The sequence below is a fragment of the Pinus tabuliformis genome, chromosome 7 (assembly GCF_031772625.1).
Source record: "Pinus tabuliformis cultivar Carrire ecotype Pingquan chromosome 7, CPIR1, whole genome shotgun sequence".
NCBI classification, from domain to species: domain Eukaryota; kingdom Viridiplantae; phylum Streptophyta; class Pinopsida; order Pinales; family Pinaceae; genus Pinus; species Pinus tabuliformis.
This window is the reverse complement of record NC_142293.1, coordinates 237,938,137-237,955,149: the sequence shown is the minus strand read 5'-3', so window position 1 is coordinate 237,955,149 and position 17,013 is coordinate 237,938,137. Positions and strand designations below refer to the sequence as shown.

Sequence of the window (17,013 nt, the reverse complement as noted above, 5' to 3'; positions counted from 1 at the left end):
TCCCTTCTTCTAGGGTTCCTTTCTATATAATATGGGTCTCTTGTTTTCCCACCTCCCACCCCCGTAACTCCTCGCATCATTATTCCCATTTATATTGTCGAGTCCATTGCAAAAATAATCATGGAAGCATGCATTCTTGTATTGATCAATTGACATGTTGGTTGCATTGGGTCTATGATTATACCTAGCACTTGACATTGTATCATATGCATGGTAGAGTAGGGTGCATCGCATGCTAAGTTGCACGAAATGGGGAAACGGGTACAAGTTTCCGGAACGGGAAGCGATACGAAACGCGACCTCCCCAAATTTTGGAAACAGGGAAACACGATATATATATATATATATATATATATATATATTTTGGAAACAGGGAAACACGAATATATATATATATATATATATATTTTGGAAACAGGGATATATATATATATATATATATATATATATATTTTGGAAACAGGGAAACACGAATATATATATATATATATATTCGTGTTTCCCTGTTTCCAAAATTTGGGGAGGTCGCGTTTCGTATATATATATATATATTGAAAATATTTAAATATATATATATATATATATATATATATATATATGTGCAATCATAAAGCATAAAAGATACATTATAATCTATTACACTTAAACATTAAGATTTAATTTACATCACATTTACTCATGAATGATCACATAATGAAAATAAAAATATCGGAATATCCAAAAGCAACCTTTATTATATATCCAAATCCCAAAATCAGCCTTTATTTATATTAATATATGAGGCTGCAAGTACAATAAAGACTATAAGGCTGCAAGAGAGAGATCCAAATCAAGATTTTCTGCATCCACATCCCATTCTTTAGAAGGACCACTGTTGTATTGGGAGTCTCCTCCTACATAGTCGAACGACCTTAGTGCTCTTGATTAAATACACGTTTCATACCCTAGTGCCCTACATGATCTTGATTATTGGGAGTTTCCCCTGCATAGAGGGCTCGGTTCTCTTGATTAAATACAAGTTCCATACCCTAGTACATGATAAAATCCAATGGAAACGTTGCAATCCCTCCAATCCTGAAATCCTGAAAAACAAATAAGTCTGCTGGATTTTGAGTGAGATCTAAAATTCTACTTTCTCCATATGATATCCAATGAGGGCGAAACCACTCTCAAACATCCTGAGTCATTTCATGGTAATGTTAAAAATTTAAGTAAAAGGATGAAAATGAAAAATAAAGGAGAATATCACTTTTACTTTAAGAATTTAACATTACCATGAACTGCATATCCCTCAAACTTCCTGATGAACTGCATATCAACACTAGGGCAAAAATTCACTTTTATAACTTTAGACACGCATCTAGAAGCAACAAGAAGTCACTAACATACCCTAAAAGTAAATTAAAAAAAAAAAAACACACACACACACACAAGTTAATGAGGAAATGTGGGTCGTACAGCCCTGAAACACGTTTCCGGCCGTACTAGCCACGTTTCCGTTTCGGGAAACGTCGCAGTACGGCCGGAAACGCGTTTCACGGCCGTACCAAATGCGTTTCCGCGTTTCGTACCCGTTTCCGTACGGAAACGGACCTCTATACCACGTTTCCTGCAACATAGATCGCATGTTGATTTTGCATTAGGAATAACATGATATGATATTTCTCATGGTAAATAGGTGCATATCTACATATTTTATTTTATGTTGATTTTATGGCCTGACATATAGCTTGCGAGATCATGAGACACCGCAAAAGCATGTTGCCCCGTGTTTTTCCATCTATTATATGTGCAGTTGACAACTTGACAGGTCTACGATAACCAAGAGATTGTTGGAGTTCTTGTGACCTCCCGTTCGAGTAGCTTCGCCCACTTCTTCAAGAGATGACGTCCCAGTTGGAGCCAGATGTTACCACCATTTTGTGGGTGATATCCATAGGAGAATTTTTTTTTTCCGCCATGGTCCTCAGCCAGCAGCCCCTTGTAACCACCAGCTAACTCACTGTGCCATTTCTTCGCCACCTAGCCAGCCATGTGGTCCCTCGCCCATCTGCCATGATTGTATGTTTGAAGGTGGGCCTCCCGAACATAAAGGTATGCCTTGTCATTTGGTAATTGAGTATTGTAGTTTGCTTATCATGGACACTTTTGGGCATGGATTAATGGGTGGATTCGGCGGAAAGAATGGGTTAGGTCTGTGCCCTTGTCCCCTAGACCCATTTTGGATAGTAACCTTGCATTCTAGTTCCCTAGGATTTCTTTTACTAACCATTTGGCTTTAGGGATGGTATTCCATAGGAAACACCGATTTTGGTTGCATTGTCCCACTCCCTTATCTGCTTATAGTACCCCCTTTCCACTCATTATTAACCCAATCATCATTTCTCCCGCCTGGGTCCACATAGGGTTAGCTCGCCCCTTCCCCTTGCCCACACCTTGGGTTAGGCTTGGAATGATGCCCCAGAGGTTGATGCAGCTAAAAAGAAAGATAAAAGCATATTTGGTCACATTCAACAAGAAAATGTACCACAAAATGCAAAAGATGACCGATGGCCGAGACAAACACATTTAGCACATGGGTAAAAGCCTATACATGAGCTCTACCCCATCATCATGGCCATCACCCTGGTTCCTACAGGTTCTATGAACCTCCTTCATCATATAGGAACCCATGATTGTCCCAACCCCTGATGGGAAATAAACCACCCTACTTTAAAAGGGGGTATTCACTGTTATATCTTATACATCATGCTCTTACCCTTTGAGCCCCGAGTAGTTAATCAAAGAAAATCATAAAAAGGCAAAAGGCATATAAAGAAGGGTGGAAAAATCAAAGTCGAGGCACCTCATGTACCACGATTGCTCCCTCCTATACATTATAAACCCAAGTGTGGGATTCCCTCTTATTAGCTACCCTTGTACCCCAGCATGTGACCCAAGGCTGCTCCTTCTCATCCCCTCCTTCATTCACCTCTCTATCACATACCACCACCTTTTGAAGGATGTACCTTGAATATATTATCTATTCCCTTTAGAAGTAGAAACCACCTAATAGGATTCTCGGTTAACCCCATTTGGAGTTTACGAAACACTGGCACATCCTGAAGCCCATTATGGAAAGGCAAGCCATTATGAAGTCCCCACCTGTGGTCCATGATTGGTAAGCTCGTTTACTCGATTTCCCTAATGACTTGTTGTACTAGAAGGCTATGGGACGCATTGGATCTTATGCAGGATTGTAGATGGTCTCCATCTTGGGTATGGTTGTCAACACACATGTAGGGTGCGCGTTGAGAGCCATGGGCCTCCACAATAGCAGACAACACTCCATGGATCCCCATTGCCATTTAGAGATTGCTCGTGATTCACTTATTGGACGAGGAAGATGCACCCGATCCATCATGCCCAACTGGCCACAGATTTGCACCATACACTTGGTAGATGATCCAGGACTTGCATGATGATGTGGCATCACCTACACCATCATCCTAGCTCTTGCAAGCAATCTACAGGCATCTTCAATTTGTTTGGATACCCATGAGGACACTTGTGTGCCCCCACTTGTCATTTGGAGCACCACAGGATATTACAAGGGGCCAACCCCTTGTCCACTTCTTTTGAGGGTCCTACTATTTATTATGGCACCCATGGACCTCATTAGGCCTCTTAAAGGGCCCTCCGACATGCATAAATTATTATTTGACCTCTTGAGAGACTTATTCTTTTATTTATGAGCTAGTTTGGTGGGCTTGTCACCAAAAGTTGAATTATTAGAACATTATTTTATTTTTGGGGCTTATGTAGGCCAAGGAGGCTAATTCGAACTCCTCATTAGTGTATAAATACAAGTGAGATGAGTTCATTTGCTCATCATCACTTTGGATTGGATCTTTTCTCTCTCTTGAGAATTTCACACTTTTTCTAGAGGATGAATTGGAGCTTTATGGATGAATTTTGATGTGTGGATATTGGTCTATCTTGTCTTGGAGCTTCTTTCTTGTCAATTATGGATGGTTGGATATATTCTATTACATGTAAGTACATGATTTTAATGTTATTCTTGTTTTACTTTGTCATATACATTGGATTGGGATTTTCCCTATTCTTGGGGCTAATTGTTGCACGAATTTATTGCTTAAATTGTGGAATTTTGTTTCTATCATAGCATCTCTCAATATATGGGCCATGTAATGTGAATGAAATCTCTTAGGGGTAATTTTATCAATGAATTGACCTTGATAAGCCATCTTCCTTGCACATGGAAGTATAAAAGTTGCAAGATCGCTTCTCTTTGACCTAGAAGGCTAGCAAAGTAGTCTTGAGGCATCCTTGAACAAGAACCAAAGGTCCCCACTCATATTCATCATAGACTCTATTCTCTCAAGACTAAGACACTGATCTACCAAAAGGTGGTCACCTTAAACCAACTTCTTTCACCTTTTCCCAGGTCTAGCCAAGTTGGGTCACCTAGAGCATCATTTTCTCAACAAACTATCCCTCCAAAAAGTTTGATCTCCTAGGGTGTCTTGCATTGGTGTCTCCTCAAGGCCTCCAATTTTGAAGCCATTCCGACGGTGGAATTGAGAGAAAAGCCGAGCCCTAACTCCAAGATCAAACTTTTCCCTAGCATACCCAAGGCTAGTGCCTCATAGGATCAATTCAACACCTTCAAGTGAAAATTCTTTCTTTGATCCTTTCCCCCACCTTGTCTAAGGTAAGAACATCATTGGTTGCCATACTCTTTCCCCAACCCTAGACTGGGTCTGCTCGGTCTCGTGTGGTCCCATTCCTTTGAAAAGACAAATCTTCAAGAACCATCAGGGGTACCAATTTCAACAAGGATTTTAGGGATTGGGAAACTCCTTCACAAGTCATATCCCATAAATCTAACCCTCAAATCCTCCCTTCCTTTCCCTAGAATACATTGTACTTTGCTTAGAAAGCAAGTAAGCTCCATCCTTCAAGCTCTTCGAGGAAAGGAATTATTTGGGTCACTCCACATTCTTTCATTGATTTATCTTTCATCGGTGACTCCATAATATACCAGGTCTCCTCCCATTGGTGAAAGTCTGTAAATAGAAGGGAGCCTTAGCTAAGGTGACAGTGGGCTAAGTCTCCATTTGTTGCCCTTGGCCTAGCATTTCCGCTTTAGGTCCCCTGCTAGTTTGAGTGGTAACAAGGCCTATTGTCCCTTACGGCCATCCTGCCTCTTCAGACTTCCTATAGATTGAATCGCCCTCGGCCTCCTATTCTAGCCCTCAACAAGGTCTTATCTTCTTATTACAACCCTCAGACCTCATGTTCTGATTGCGGCAGGTCTCCACAGTCCATCACAGGCCTGCGACCTAATTTATCCTTGCTGCAAATAGGAAAACTAGCCCTAACACAGGTCTTGACCTATCTTCCTATGTTGTGAGTTCCTTTAGCTCTCCTGCGGTTAGCCTAGGAAGTGTTGCGGCCTGTTTCTTGGGCTTGAGGCCAGCTTCCTCCTAGATGTGTCCTCTTCTCCAGCTTGTGCTTTCCTTTCCTTAGGGATTTAATAACTGCAACCTACACAAAGACACATAATAGAGCACAATCTCTCTCCTGCATCCAGGGCATCCTTCAATCTCTCCTGTGACTCCTTTTACTGCTTGTGGCTAAGTCACTTGAAGCCTCTTCCACCATACAAGAAGAATAGTCCTTGATCTTCTTGTCCTCCAAACTTCTCCATTGGTTTCTTACTTATACTTGTCCTTAGGTCCCTTTGGAAGCCCTCTTGTACTTCAAGTAACCTCCAATCTCAACCTCAATATTAAATTAGAATTATAAATGTTTTATTTTGATTCAAATCCCACTCACTTTGGGTCCAAAACCCCAAACATGGGTGCAAAGCCCACACGTCACATTTTTTGGGTGTTTCTCTCTCATAAACCTAGCACCAAGGACATGTGAGAGTACCTCCCAATGCTACCCAATTTCAAAACTCCCTCTTAGCGAGGGAGGTACTTTTATTCCTTGGAAGTCATTTTGTAACCCACATTGGAACAAAATCATCTTCCACAATTGCTCCCCAACATTCATCCTAAGCTTCATCTTTCATCACATAAGCAAAACCTACTATAAGAACAAAACCCTTCTTGGAAGTTTCCTTGCTACTAGAAGCCTCTTGCCTCTTCTTTTCTCGATAAGCCTTTAATCCAATCCATGGCTCCTTGTCAGATATGGAACTCTCCTTTCTTCTCTCTAACGATGCACTCTTCTAGGGTTGTTGACTCTCCTTCTAAATCAGCGAACTCCCTTTGGAACTTGAATCCATGTAAGTCTTTGTAACCTTCTCCTTTCCTTGGTCAATAGGCTTGCCCCTTAGCCTATACATACCATTCTCTCTTACTCCAAGAACCATTCCTAGGCTAGAGTTAGATCCTCTGGGCTTGAGCATCACTTCTCCATCCCGGAATAGAACATCAAACCCCTTTGCCTCAATTGTTGAGATTGAAAGCATGCTACATCTGAACTCTAGTACCAAAAGTACATCCTAAACTCGCAGCAATCCACCTGACTCCATTCTAAATAGTACAGTTATGGTTCCTCTGACTGTACGCTGACTCTTATCACCAATCTTCACATGTAGATCAGAGTCCCACTTAGCCAAGCTCTCAAACACTTCTCATGTTCCTATCTTATGCTTCAAAGCAACATGCTGCATCTAAACTCTAGTACCAAAAATACATCCTAAACTCGCAGCAATCCACCTGTCTCTATTCTAAACAGTCTTATCACCAACCTTCACATGTAGATCACAGTTCCACTTAGTCAAGCTCTCAAACACTTCTCATGTTCCTATCCTATGCTTCGAAGCCTCGCTATCTAGAAATAACACCCTCACGAATGGTGCTTCCAGAGAAATGGGAGATAATAGAAAATTCCTTGTTGAATCTCCTAGAGAACTCATCCTTGTTGATTGAAGCTGGAGAAACCATCGCTATCTTAGGATTCTTCTTTTTCCCTCCTTTCTTCTTATGCGGACACTTGCTCGCATAATGACCAAACCCTTCACATGCAAAGCATTTCACTTTGCTTAGGTCCTTCTTCTTGATATTGAACTTCCCTTTTTTCAACTTATCAATGAGGGCAACGTTCTCCTCATTAGGACTCTTCTGTTGAAGATCATCGTCCTGAAGCTCCCCCTGGATGAAATCATCCCACAACCTGTTCCAATTTGGAAGTTTCTGCCGTGATACTACTCCTTTGATGAATGGCTTCCACTGTTCTAAGAAGTCGTTTAATGCAGTCCTCACCAACTCTGATTCTTCCACTGTCTCCCCTAAAGCTGCAAGCTGATCACGGACTTGTTGAATCCTAGTAAGACAGGAAGTCACGTTCTGTGAACCTATCATCTTGATTTCCCTGAGCTTCTCTCTCATTGCCATCTTCTGGTTTTCATTCTTGTTCTAAAACAACGCTTTCAAAGCTTCCCACATGTCCCATACAATGTATTTTTCAATAAGATTACGTAAACCACATGAAGCACCCCCAAACATGGTGTAAACCATAGTTTTAAAACCATCTGGTTCCAACCAATAATTGGTCAAACTAGCCGGTCTAATAGGTCTAGGTAATGAACTGATAGAAAAACCTAGTTTCAGGGCCAGTTTGTACCAGTTAGGTAACAAACCGGCCAGATAGGTTTGGGTAATGAACCAATAGAAAGAAACAGTTTGAGGGCCATTTTGTACCTTTAGGTACCAAACCAACCAGTACAAACTGGCCCTAACATGCAAGTTTTGACCCTAACTAGCTAGTTAGATGTCGCATGTGTGAGGGCAGTTCGAGACCCCCAATGGCGTGTTTTTAGGTGTTTCTGGAGGAAACCAGGGTTTTTTACCTCCCAAAATAGTCCCCCGTGGCTCTAAAACCAACCCTCCTCCTCCAAAAACCTAAACCTAAACAAAAAACCTAACTGAACCCTAGGAATGCTAGCAATCGATGGTAATGTTTCAAGATGTTTGAGAGTGGTTCCAACTTTATCCAATTTCATATGGAGAAAGTAGAATTTCATATCCCACTCAAAATTCAGTAGGCTTAATAGTTTCTAGGATTTTAGGATTGGTAGGATAGCAACATTTTCATTGAATTCTATCATGTATAAGGGTGTGGGATTGGAATTTAATCAAGAGCATGAAACCTTATATGTACCTTGATATTGGTGGTATTGATTGTTGAACTCCTCTGATGTTGTTGTTATTCTCTGCCATGGCCTTAACAAAAATGTACCTCTCACTCAAACCAAAATAATTGGTTGGATATGTTAAACTTTTTCTACCATATTGTAAGGTTGAGGAGATGAACCTTTCATTCAAACCAAAATCATTGGTTAGGAATGTTAAGATTTTTCAATTTCTACATTATTATAAGGTTGAGAAATCCGAGTTGGAAGACTTTGAGCCAGATGATTGCCTATGTAGCTCTTTTTGATGATCCCATTTCTAGTAGTGGTGAATTAGTGACAAGTTTGATGAGTGATTGTGTTGATAAATTATTTGTGGTAGGCTAGTGACCTAGTAGCTTGTAGATCAATTATTTTTGGATTCTAGAGGCCATTTAGAGCCCATTGATTATGTATTTTGTTGTTGATATGCTAAGTCATAGGACACGTCCCTCAGGGTCTCGTGTCCCGTATTTCACGTGTCGGACACGAAAACCGCCCTAAAACGTGTCGAAAACGTTTTTCTTCGTGTCCTCCAATCAAGACACTTGTTTTGGACGTGTCGAAAACGTGCCCTAACGTTTTTGGTTCTTAGGACACATGTCCCATGAAAAGTGACATTTAAAACCTGCAACATGGTTTATTTTTGGGGTTTTTTTGTCATTGTTCGCCACCGAAGTTGAGTTTGCTCGTCGCTGGAATCCAATTTGTTGTGCAGTGTGAGGAATTCCTTCAGATTCGAGCGCAATGCTCACAACTTCACATCGACCTGGACCTAGAGATGTAGGAGACGAGCGTTCGCATGCTTTGCTGAGAGTTTGGAGCACTTAAATTTCTTGTAAGTTGTGTTATAGCTTACGGAACTTAACTTAATTATACACAAGTGACCACGTATAGATCGTGTGTTGAAATAAAAATCCCAGCTCCCCATCATGTGCTCATTGCTCACTACACCTTCAAGGTCTAAAGGGAGGGAAAGCTCGATTAACGCTTTGGTCAACAATGAAGTTTGAACACATATAAATTTATAGTTCATAAACTACCTTATGTGAAGTTTGAACATGATCAATCTTGTTTGAAGTTAATAACAAAAATTATAACATGAACAATGAACATTGAACTGTGAACATCATTGATGTAGTAAATTAATAAACTAACTAGTAAATTACTAAATAGTAAATAGTGTATACTAAATACTAAATACATATCATCATGATTCATATCTATATGGATCAAGCACTATATTTCAGTATTTTTTAATATATATATATAAAATGTGTCCCTCGTGCCCTGTTTCCGAGGTCGTTGCATCTCGTGTCAAATACTTGTATTTATGTGTCCTCGTGTCATGTGACTTAGTTGATATGTATTGCACTTGGTGCCATTTTGATATATTTACCGTTACATGGTATATAGATGAGCAAACTTTGCATTTTTTGTCTCTAATGGTTTTTAATCATGGTTTGAAATCTTAAAAATAATTTTTCATTAAAAATTAATCATTTTATGTATTTTTTCCAAATCCGGTTTATTGGATCCAATTCCAGTTCGAAACCCAATTAGATAGGTGGGTCGGTTCAAAACCCAGTTCTGGTTCTTAAACTATGGTGTAAACACTTTTGAAATAACCCCAAAAGCTAACAAGGATTTCAATGTCCAAGAGTGGGTGGTGGGGACAACCATGGACTGCAAGAAACTCCAAGGTTATGAATATGTACATATGAAATGTTATAAAGTGTAGCAACATAACTCAATTGCAAGGCATAGTGCTAAAAATCAAAGAACTATTAAATAACTTTATAAGTGAATTAATAACAACAAGAACACAACTTAAAATTACAAGCATAAGAGACCTAGATATATGCTAATTCAAATACTAAATTCATATCTTGCAGTGCTTCTAAGTAAAGTACATATGCATGCAAAGTATCCTACGACAAGATTATGGAATTGTGAGGGATGCGAAAAGAGAGTCTCCTACAACAAAAGCCATGCATTCAAACATTACAAAATTGTTCTGTAATGGAAAAAGAGCGGATTACAATGCCAAAAGATGGCAAAAGATTGGGTTAAGCTATAAAATTCGATATTTATAGTTTTCCTCAGGAAACTGTCTAAGATAGTTACATAATTAAAGGTAGTTGCTACTTATGTTCATCTTCCACATTGTGTAATCAAGTCAAGTCAGATGCCACATTTTGTATTGATGTCAGGTGTCAAAGTTGGGTCAATGACTGTGACTTCCAACTTCCTAGTCAACGTCAACCAAGGTTGGAGGGGGCCTAGGTTCAGTTGACCTCATAAGGTCATTGTTGAACCTAAACACTAATTGTCTAAGGCTTGTAATCCTATATATTCTATAGGTTACTTTATTTACCTACCTTTCTTGGCTAAGGCATGTTTTCCTGATTATCACTATCTATTAAGAGAAATTCAAAACTACTTTTCAATTACTTTATCAACTTCATTTTTATTCTTTCTTAACCCATTTCTCTGTATGACATTGGACTCCTTTGGATTCCTCATTTACAAACTGTTCAAGGATGTTGGTTAAGGATCATACCTTTGTCGGGTAGCCATACTCAATGTAAATCTTGTATTTGCAGGAGGAAGCATAAGTCTTATGAGTCGGCAATTGAAGTATAAATTCTCTAAGTTCACCTGCACCCAAATCCTTGCACGTGCAGTTAGATGCCTTTCTTTGATAATCCTAGTATCTTTAGACATTTCATCTTTGTGCCACTACACTGGAAAGAAACTAGAGAGATGAATCCAAATAGGTTTTAAAGGAGGAATGCACGTTATGTTAAGGACTTTGTCCTAATACTTCGCGAAGAACCTGCTACTTAAAAATAAATTATGGTCTGATAAATATAATGTTCTCCTTTAATAAATAGCGAGGGAAATTAATGCTATAATAACAAAATAGCCCCTCTCCCAAGATATGCCGTGATTTTTGAACCCAACTTTTGAAGGTCATTTGGGATGAGGTTATTCAAATAAATAACAAAAGACTTTGTATTTAAACCACAACATTTCTAGACCCACCGTAAATACTGGGCTTGATTTGCGCATCACAGTGTTACACGCACATATTTTAGCACTGGAAAAGCACCAGAGCTTATTTCTTGCTTTAAAAAAAAGCCTCTAAACTACCATTCAACTTAGCCTAGGTGAGGTCTTGAGATATTTCACAAGATGACTGAGATTTGGAGGGTAATCTTTCTATTCCAAGCCCTACCACAAGATTTGGTCGAGCATTGAGAATTACAGATACCAGATTCACACTGAACTAATTTTTAGCTCCCAAGTATGCTAATTGAAGTTTTGCTGTAGATTCTTTTAAGGTCAATGTGATGCACACTCCCATCCATTTTTTTCACATTTTGAAAGGCTTATTCACAAATTGGGGCACAACAAATCCTCATTGAAACCTTAATATGAGGAACTGAAACTAGTTGAGAAATGCTCATTTTGTGTTGTAATTAACAAACGATTTGGAAAGATAATGGGCATTTTGAATGACGCTAAATTTTGTATTTTTATGCACTAAATCTTGAGAACTCTTCTTACCACTCAAACAGTGTTTACTAATCCTTTTGAAGTAACTGTGATTTGTATAGTACTTTATCCATGCACATTGTGGTTGGCTGGTAATTTTTATAGTTTTTTCTTAAAATATAAGGTTGTACATTCAAGCTTGAATTTGATTTGGCTACGCATAATCTGCACTGCATAAAAGTGCGAGATAAGGTTGCCCATCCAATCTTGAATTTGATATTGGTATGCATAACTTGTACTATATAAGGTACATATACTCTGATGTTTACCAATGGGGCCTCAGAAATAAACCGAGGCCCTGTCTCTAAATTTAAGAAAAATGAAATTCCTATTATGTGGCGTAGTACTTCTAAACGTAGTTTTAAGAATCACTCCAAAGAGAGATAATTTTGAAGGGAGGTTAGAAGCATGATGAAATAAATGGATGACCAGTCATTGACAACATTTTAAGTTATAGGAGTTAAACATATGCCCCTTTAGGCACTGGGGCTTAAAAGAAGTCTCCTAAACTGTAAGGATCATTTTGATTTTTTGGATACGATTCATTTTTCAAATAGATTAGAGAAATGGTACTGTGCCTTTTGAAGTAGATAAGTAAGATTTTGTTATTACTCATGAGGTGTGGATCAGTTGGTTTGCGTGGGTTTTAGTCTTCTGTATGTCACTCTTTATGTCATTGATGTCATTGGTTCAAATCTCATGGGGAAGGGTTGAGAGTGGCAACCCCTTGTATAAGATAAAAACTATCTTATGGTACGTCAAGCTCAGTTGAACCTCACACAATCTTGGTGACAGCATTCTGCAAATAAGCAAATTGTTCTTCCACCCAACATTAAAATTGATCCTAACCTAAACGCGATCGGAAAAAAATCATTTATAGAAAATTCAGGAAAAAACAAGAGACATCTCAAAAATGCTACAAACGCAGAAGGGCCTTAGAGTAAATCATAATAGTGACAGAGATAATTCTGCCCTATCTAAGCGAACTATGCTCTGATATGCGGGCGCCTTCCTAGTTGATAACCAAAACAAAAGGATGGGGATATAACAATTGGGTAGAGGGGCGTAAAGTAAAATATGTTCTCTCTATATACAGCGAGGGAAGCCAAAGTGCTGTACATAAGGAGATGTCCATGTGTGTGAATATATATAGTTATTATTTTAAATTATTATTATAATATTGAAAATTAATTATTATTTATTTTAGAGGTTATATTCACAGAAATAAGTTAATGTTAAATTTATTTATATTAATTAAAAAAATAAATTGGAAATCATTACATTTATTAAATAATATTAAAAAATTAAAATTTATATTTCAACTATTTTATTTTTCAACACTGCGTAAATTTATATTAAAATAAAATTATGAATTTTTTTATAATCAACAGATATTTTCCCAACAAGAATACTACTCCCATTTCTAGGATTTTTTTTTCAATTTTTCCACTTCGAGACCCGCTTCCCCATGAATCTATTTATCAATTATGCCTCCCGCCTCAGAAATAGCTTCAGGACAGAATTCTACAAAGCGATTGGCGGAGACCACTAATTAGAATTTTGATAAGAAAACCCCTCCTGCTTCAGAAAAAAGCTTCAAGACAGAATTCTACATAGGGATTTGTTGAGATTACTAATTAGAAAATGATATACAAACAATGGTCATTATAATTCTGAACCTCCCTCCTGCTTCAGAAGAAGCTTCAAGACAGAATTCTACATAGGGATTTGTGGAGACTACTGATTAGAATATTGATAAGAAAAATGATATACAAACAATGGTCATTATAATTCCGAACCTCCAATACAACGAGTAATATCCAAGACGGCTTATTTAAAATTTAGCATCCTTGGGATGATGATCTGATCTACATATATTTCAACTATAAAACACATGTTCTTCGAAAAATTTGGAAAAGAGAGTACAAATACATACTTGTTGCTCTTTCTCAACATTCCTTGCTATCTTTTGTGATTATGAGCTGAGGAAATTCGGGGGTCAACTGTAACTCCATGATATCTATATTCTCACTGAGACTTGGAAGGGTTGCACTGGCCATTCACCGTGGTTTGGGAGATCTGGGCTGGCCATATACTGAGTCCTGTTGAGCTGTTCTGCATGAGGTTCTAATGAGTTGTTGTTGGGTGGGTTTAGTAAGTTGAGGAAATACTGGTACAGTAACAGCATGAGCGGCCTTATCTTTCCTACAGGACCCCAAAAGCATTCCAGACCTTACTGGCATGGAGGATTCTGTTGGACTGCCATTGGCAATTGATGTGCTTCTTGTGTTCTCCTCTGATCTTTTGATCATCATATCCAGATTATTCATGCAATTCTTATCGAAGCTTGTACTGCACTCCTTCCTCACATTTACCATGCCAGAGCTCAGTAACTTAGTAACTTGTGAGTGATGATTTTCATGCCAAGGATCAGCAATGGCAGAAGGCTGACAGGAGTAGCTGTGGCTGCAGCCCTTCAATTCAATCCCACCATGGTTGATCGCTGTCTTGTATATTGTATAAGGGACCGATACATCCGTGGAGAGGCTCTCAAGTTCAAACAGATCTGAACTGGAATCACTCTTATCATCCTCAAATGTGTTTGGATTGTTATCCAATTTCATGGCTCTGTAACTGTATCCGTTGTCAAAACCCATGTCTCTGTTATCAAAGCTTTCGCAAGAGCAGAAAGATAGCCGGGGAAAGCTGAAACTGCTCCTGGTTTCACTAGAAGAATTGTCTGCCATGTCCGCAGACAGCATTCTCCTCCTCCTCTGTGTGTTGGTGGGTTGCTTTTCATTACAGTCTGGGGAGGACCCAAAAACTTGAAGGGACAACCTCGGTTTCTCTTCAAGGAAACTAAAAACAGCAGAATGTCTTGAAGGAGAAGGAAGATTCGGAAAGGAGAATCCGTCACCTTGACTCTCTGGTGAATTCTTAATCCCATCTTCTTCTCTGAACTCCATTCGCTTGAATTGCCTGGACATTGCATAAGTCCTGGTGTCCATCTCTTCATCTCTCTGCGGCCTTACAAGACTTCCTGAGCTTGTGGCGGGGACCCGATTTGCAGAGTCTCGATTATTGACACCTGCATTCTTCTCAGGCCTGTTAGATTTTTTAATCTTAAGCTTGTGAAGCTCAGGGCTCAAACTTAAGTCCGTGCTTAAATGGGATGAGTTTGAATGGAGGCCACTGTAATTTGATCTCAGTGGGCTGCTCTGCACAGAGGTTGGGAGAGAGGCAATCTTTCCACTCTGGTCCAACAAGGAATTACTGATTGCAATTGATTTCTTAGAAGCGCATGGGCACCTGCAAGCAATCCTCCATTTGTGTTTGGGTTCACCTGCCCTCTGATTCAATGGAAGCCCATTGAAAATGGAGGTAGTAGCATTGGACAGCAGCTCAGAATGGTTGTTTGACTCTGATATGACTGCCTTGGAGTCTAATGAAGAAACTGCTGAACCGGGTCGACTGGGTTTTTCTTCAATAATAGACGCGTCAGAGGACAGACCTCTGCATGTCCCTTTCATGCCGGGCAACCTTACCGGCTCAATGTCAAGGTGTGGATTGTCACTTCCGACAGGCTTCTCCATCTGATCTGCTAGTTTCTCGTGGTGGGTACTGCTAAAATATTTCTCTGCATCAAAAACATCAATCTCTGAATCTCTCCCATGCCTTCCAACCACAGATGCCCTCTTACTAAACGATGGAGCTCGTGGGCATTGGGCCTTGTTCTTATTCTTATTCGACATATGGGTTTCAATCCCTACAGAATTCTTAGTCCGTTTGCCATTAGCACTATGAAATCTGACTCCATTCAATTCTCTGCTTGGGTTCTCCATTGAAGATCTCCCACAAAATCCCTTATGCCAGACATCCCCATTAGCATCCAATATGTCAGAAGCCGCCTTGTCACAACTCTGCACATTTGGGCTCCTGCCATCAATGCCCATCGCTTCAAACTTGCCGTTAATGGCAGCAAGAGTGCGCAGACTCCTTCCATTACTACCATCTCTTTTCAATTTCTCGTCCATTCTCATTCACAGGACCACCTCAATGCATCTCTGAAGCCATCGATTGCTCTGATACACGTCAATCTCAGCAATGTAAACTGCAATTCTTCTCCCCCTATCTGTCAATGTCATTATTCTTCAAACAGCCTTCTCATAATGACAAACAAACACACTGTCCAGCCTTGAAAATGCCATTTATATTATAGATGTTCAATTGCTTAAAAAGAAAAACATACCGAAAATTCCCAAATCTATAACAGTACTTCCCACAATGTTATCTCCCTACAGAGCTGTGATATATAAGCTCCAATCCCTGCTATTCTGATTCGTGCAGAAAACACCCATGAACTGTCACAAAATACAGATAGAGGAATCCTGTAGCCCATCGTCACCCACAAATTTGGAATAAGGGAGAATTGCCCGAGGAATTCAAGGTTTATCTGTATCTGGAGTTTAGCTTAGTTATTTCTGTGGCTGCCCGGATACGAACAGATTTGAACATAAATTTTTGAAAATTTTGAAAAGAAGTTTGGTGGTTGATCGGCTAAAATTATGGTGGATTAAGCGGTCGCAATTTGGGGAAAGATCCGAAGGATTTTTGAGATTTTAGCGGTAATGGCGGCCATGACGGCGCCTTTTGCCATTGTTTTTTATCTTATGTGATATACATGCTACTCGTTTTTGTTAACGGTAAGCAGTTCCTTGAAAAAAAATTCTATACATACCCTGAACTTTGTTGTTTTAATATTTTTTAATTTACATAATAAAAAAAAAGAGTTCTAAATCTTTGGGATAATTTTTAAGAATGATCGATGGATTTTTATAATTAATGGATTTTTCGGACAAAAGATAACACATAAAACAGTATTCAGGAATCTTATCTAGTGTCGTGAAGAATAAAATTAGGGTTAAATATTAGTTGAAAATTTATTATTTTATTTTTAATATTGGTAATAATGATAGTAGTTTTTAATTGATTTTAATAATAATAGTAAAAATATGATTATTTTTACCCGGATGCGGGTGTTTACATTTGCAATCAATGATCGTGCCTACCACGCAGACACCTGGCCTGACGGATGGCAGGCGGGAGATCAACCGGGTACGCGTCATCGGAGGTTGTTTAAGGTTTAAGGCAGGCGAATTAAAGCCTGTTCAGTCTCGAAGTAAGCTGAATTTCAATGCGCGCATGGCTCCTCTGTCCTTGATTCGGCTCATCAACATGGATCGCCTAAATTCCTCTGCTGCAGT

The 17,013-nt window shown here is 39.1% G+C and overlaps 1 protein-coding gene across 3 annotated transcripts in view; it reads right to left on the bottom strand.

Moving 5' to 3' along the window:
• The window catches only part of LOC149246739 (uncharacterized), a 70,958-nt gene extending 54,575 nt beyond the window's left edge, over positions 1 to 16,383 (bottom strand). For 2 of the 3 annotated variants that reach the window (XM_089455743.1, XM_089455744.1), the window contains exon 1: positions 13,686 to 16,383. In XM_089455743.1, coding sequence (XP_089311869.1) covers positions 13,810 to 15,789 — 1,980 coding nt within the window. In that variant the 5' untranslated portion in view covers positions 15,790 to 16,383 and the 3' untranslated portion in view covers positions 13,686 to 13,809. Of the gene's footprint in view, positions 1 to 10,751; positions 10,850 to 13,685 lie in introns of all 3 variants that reach the window. The other variant, XM_089455742.1, reaches the window with a different exon arrangement.
• Positions 16,384 to 17,013: the final 630 nt, after the last annotated feature.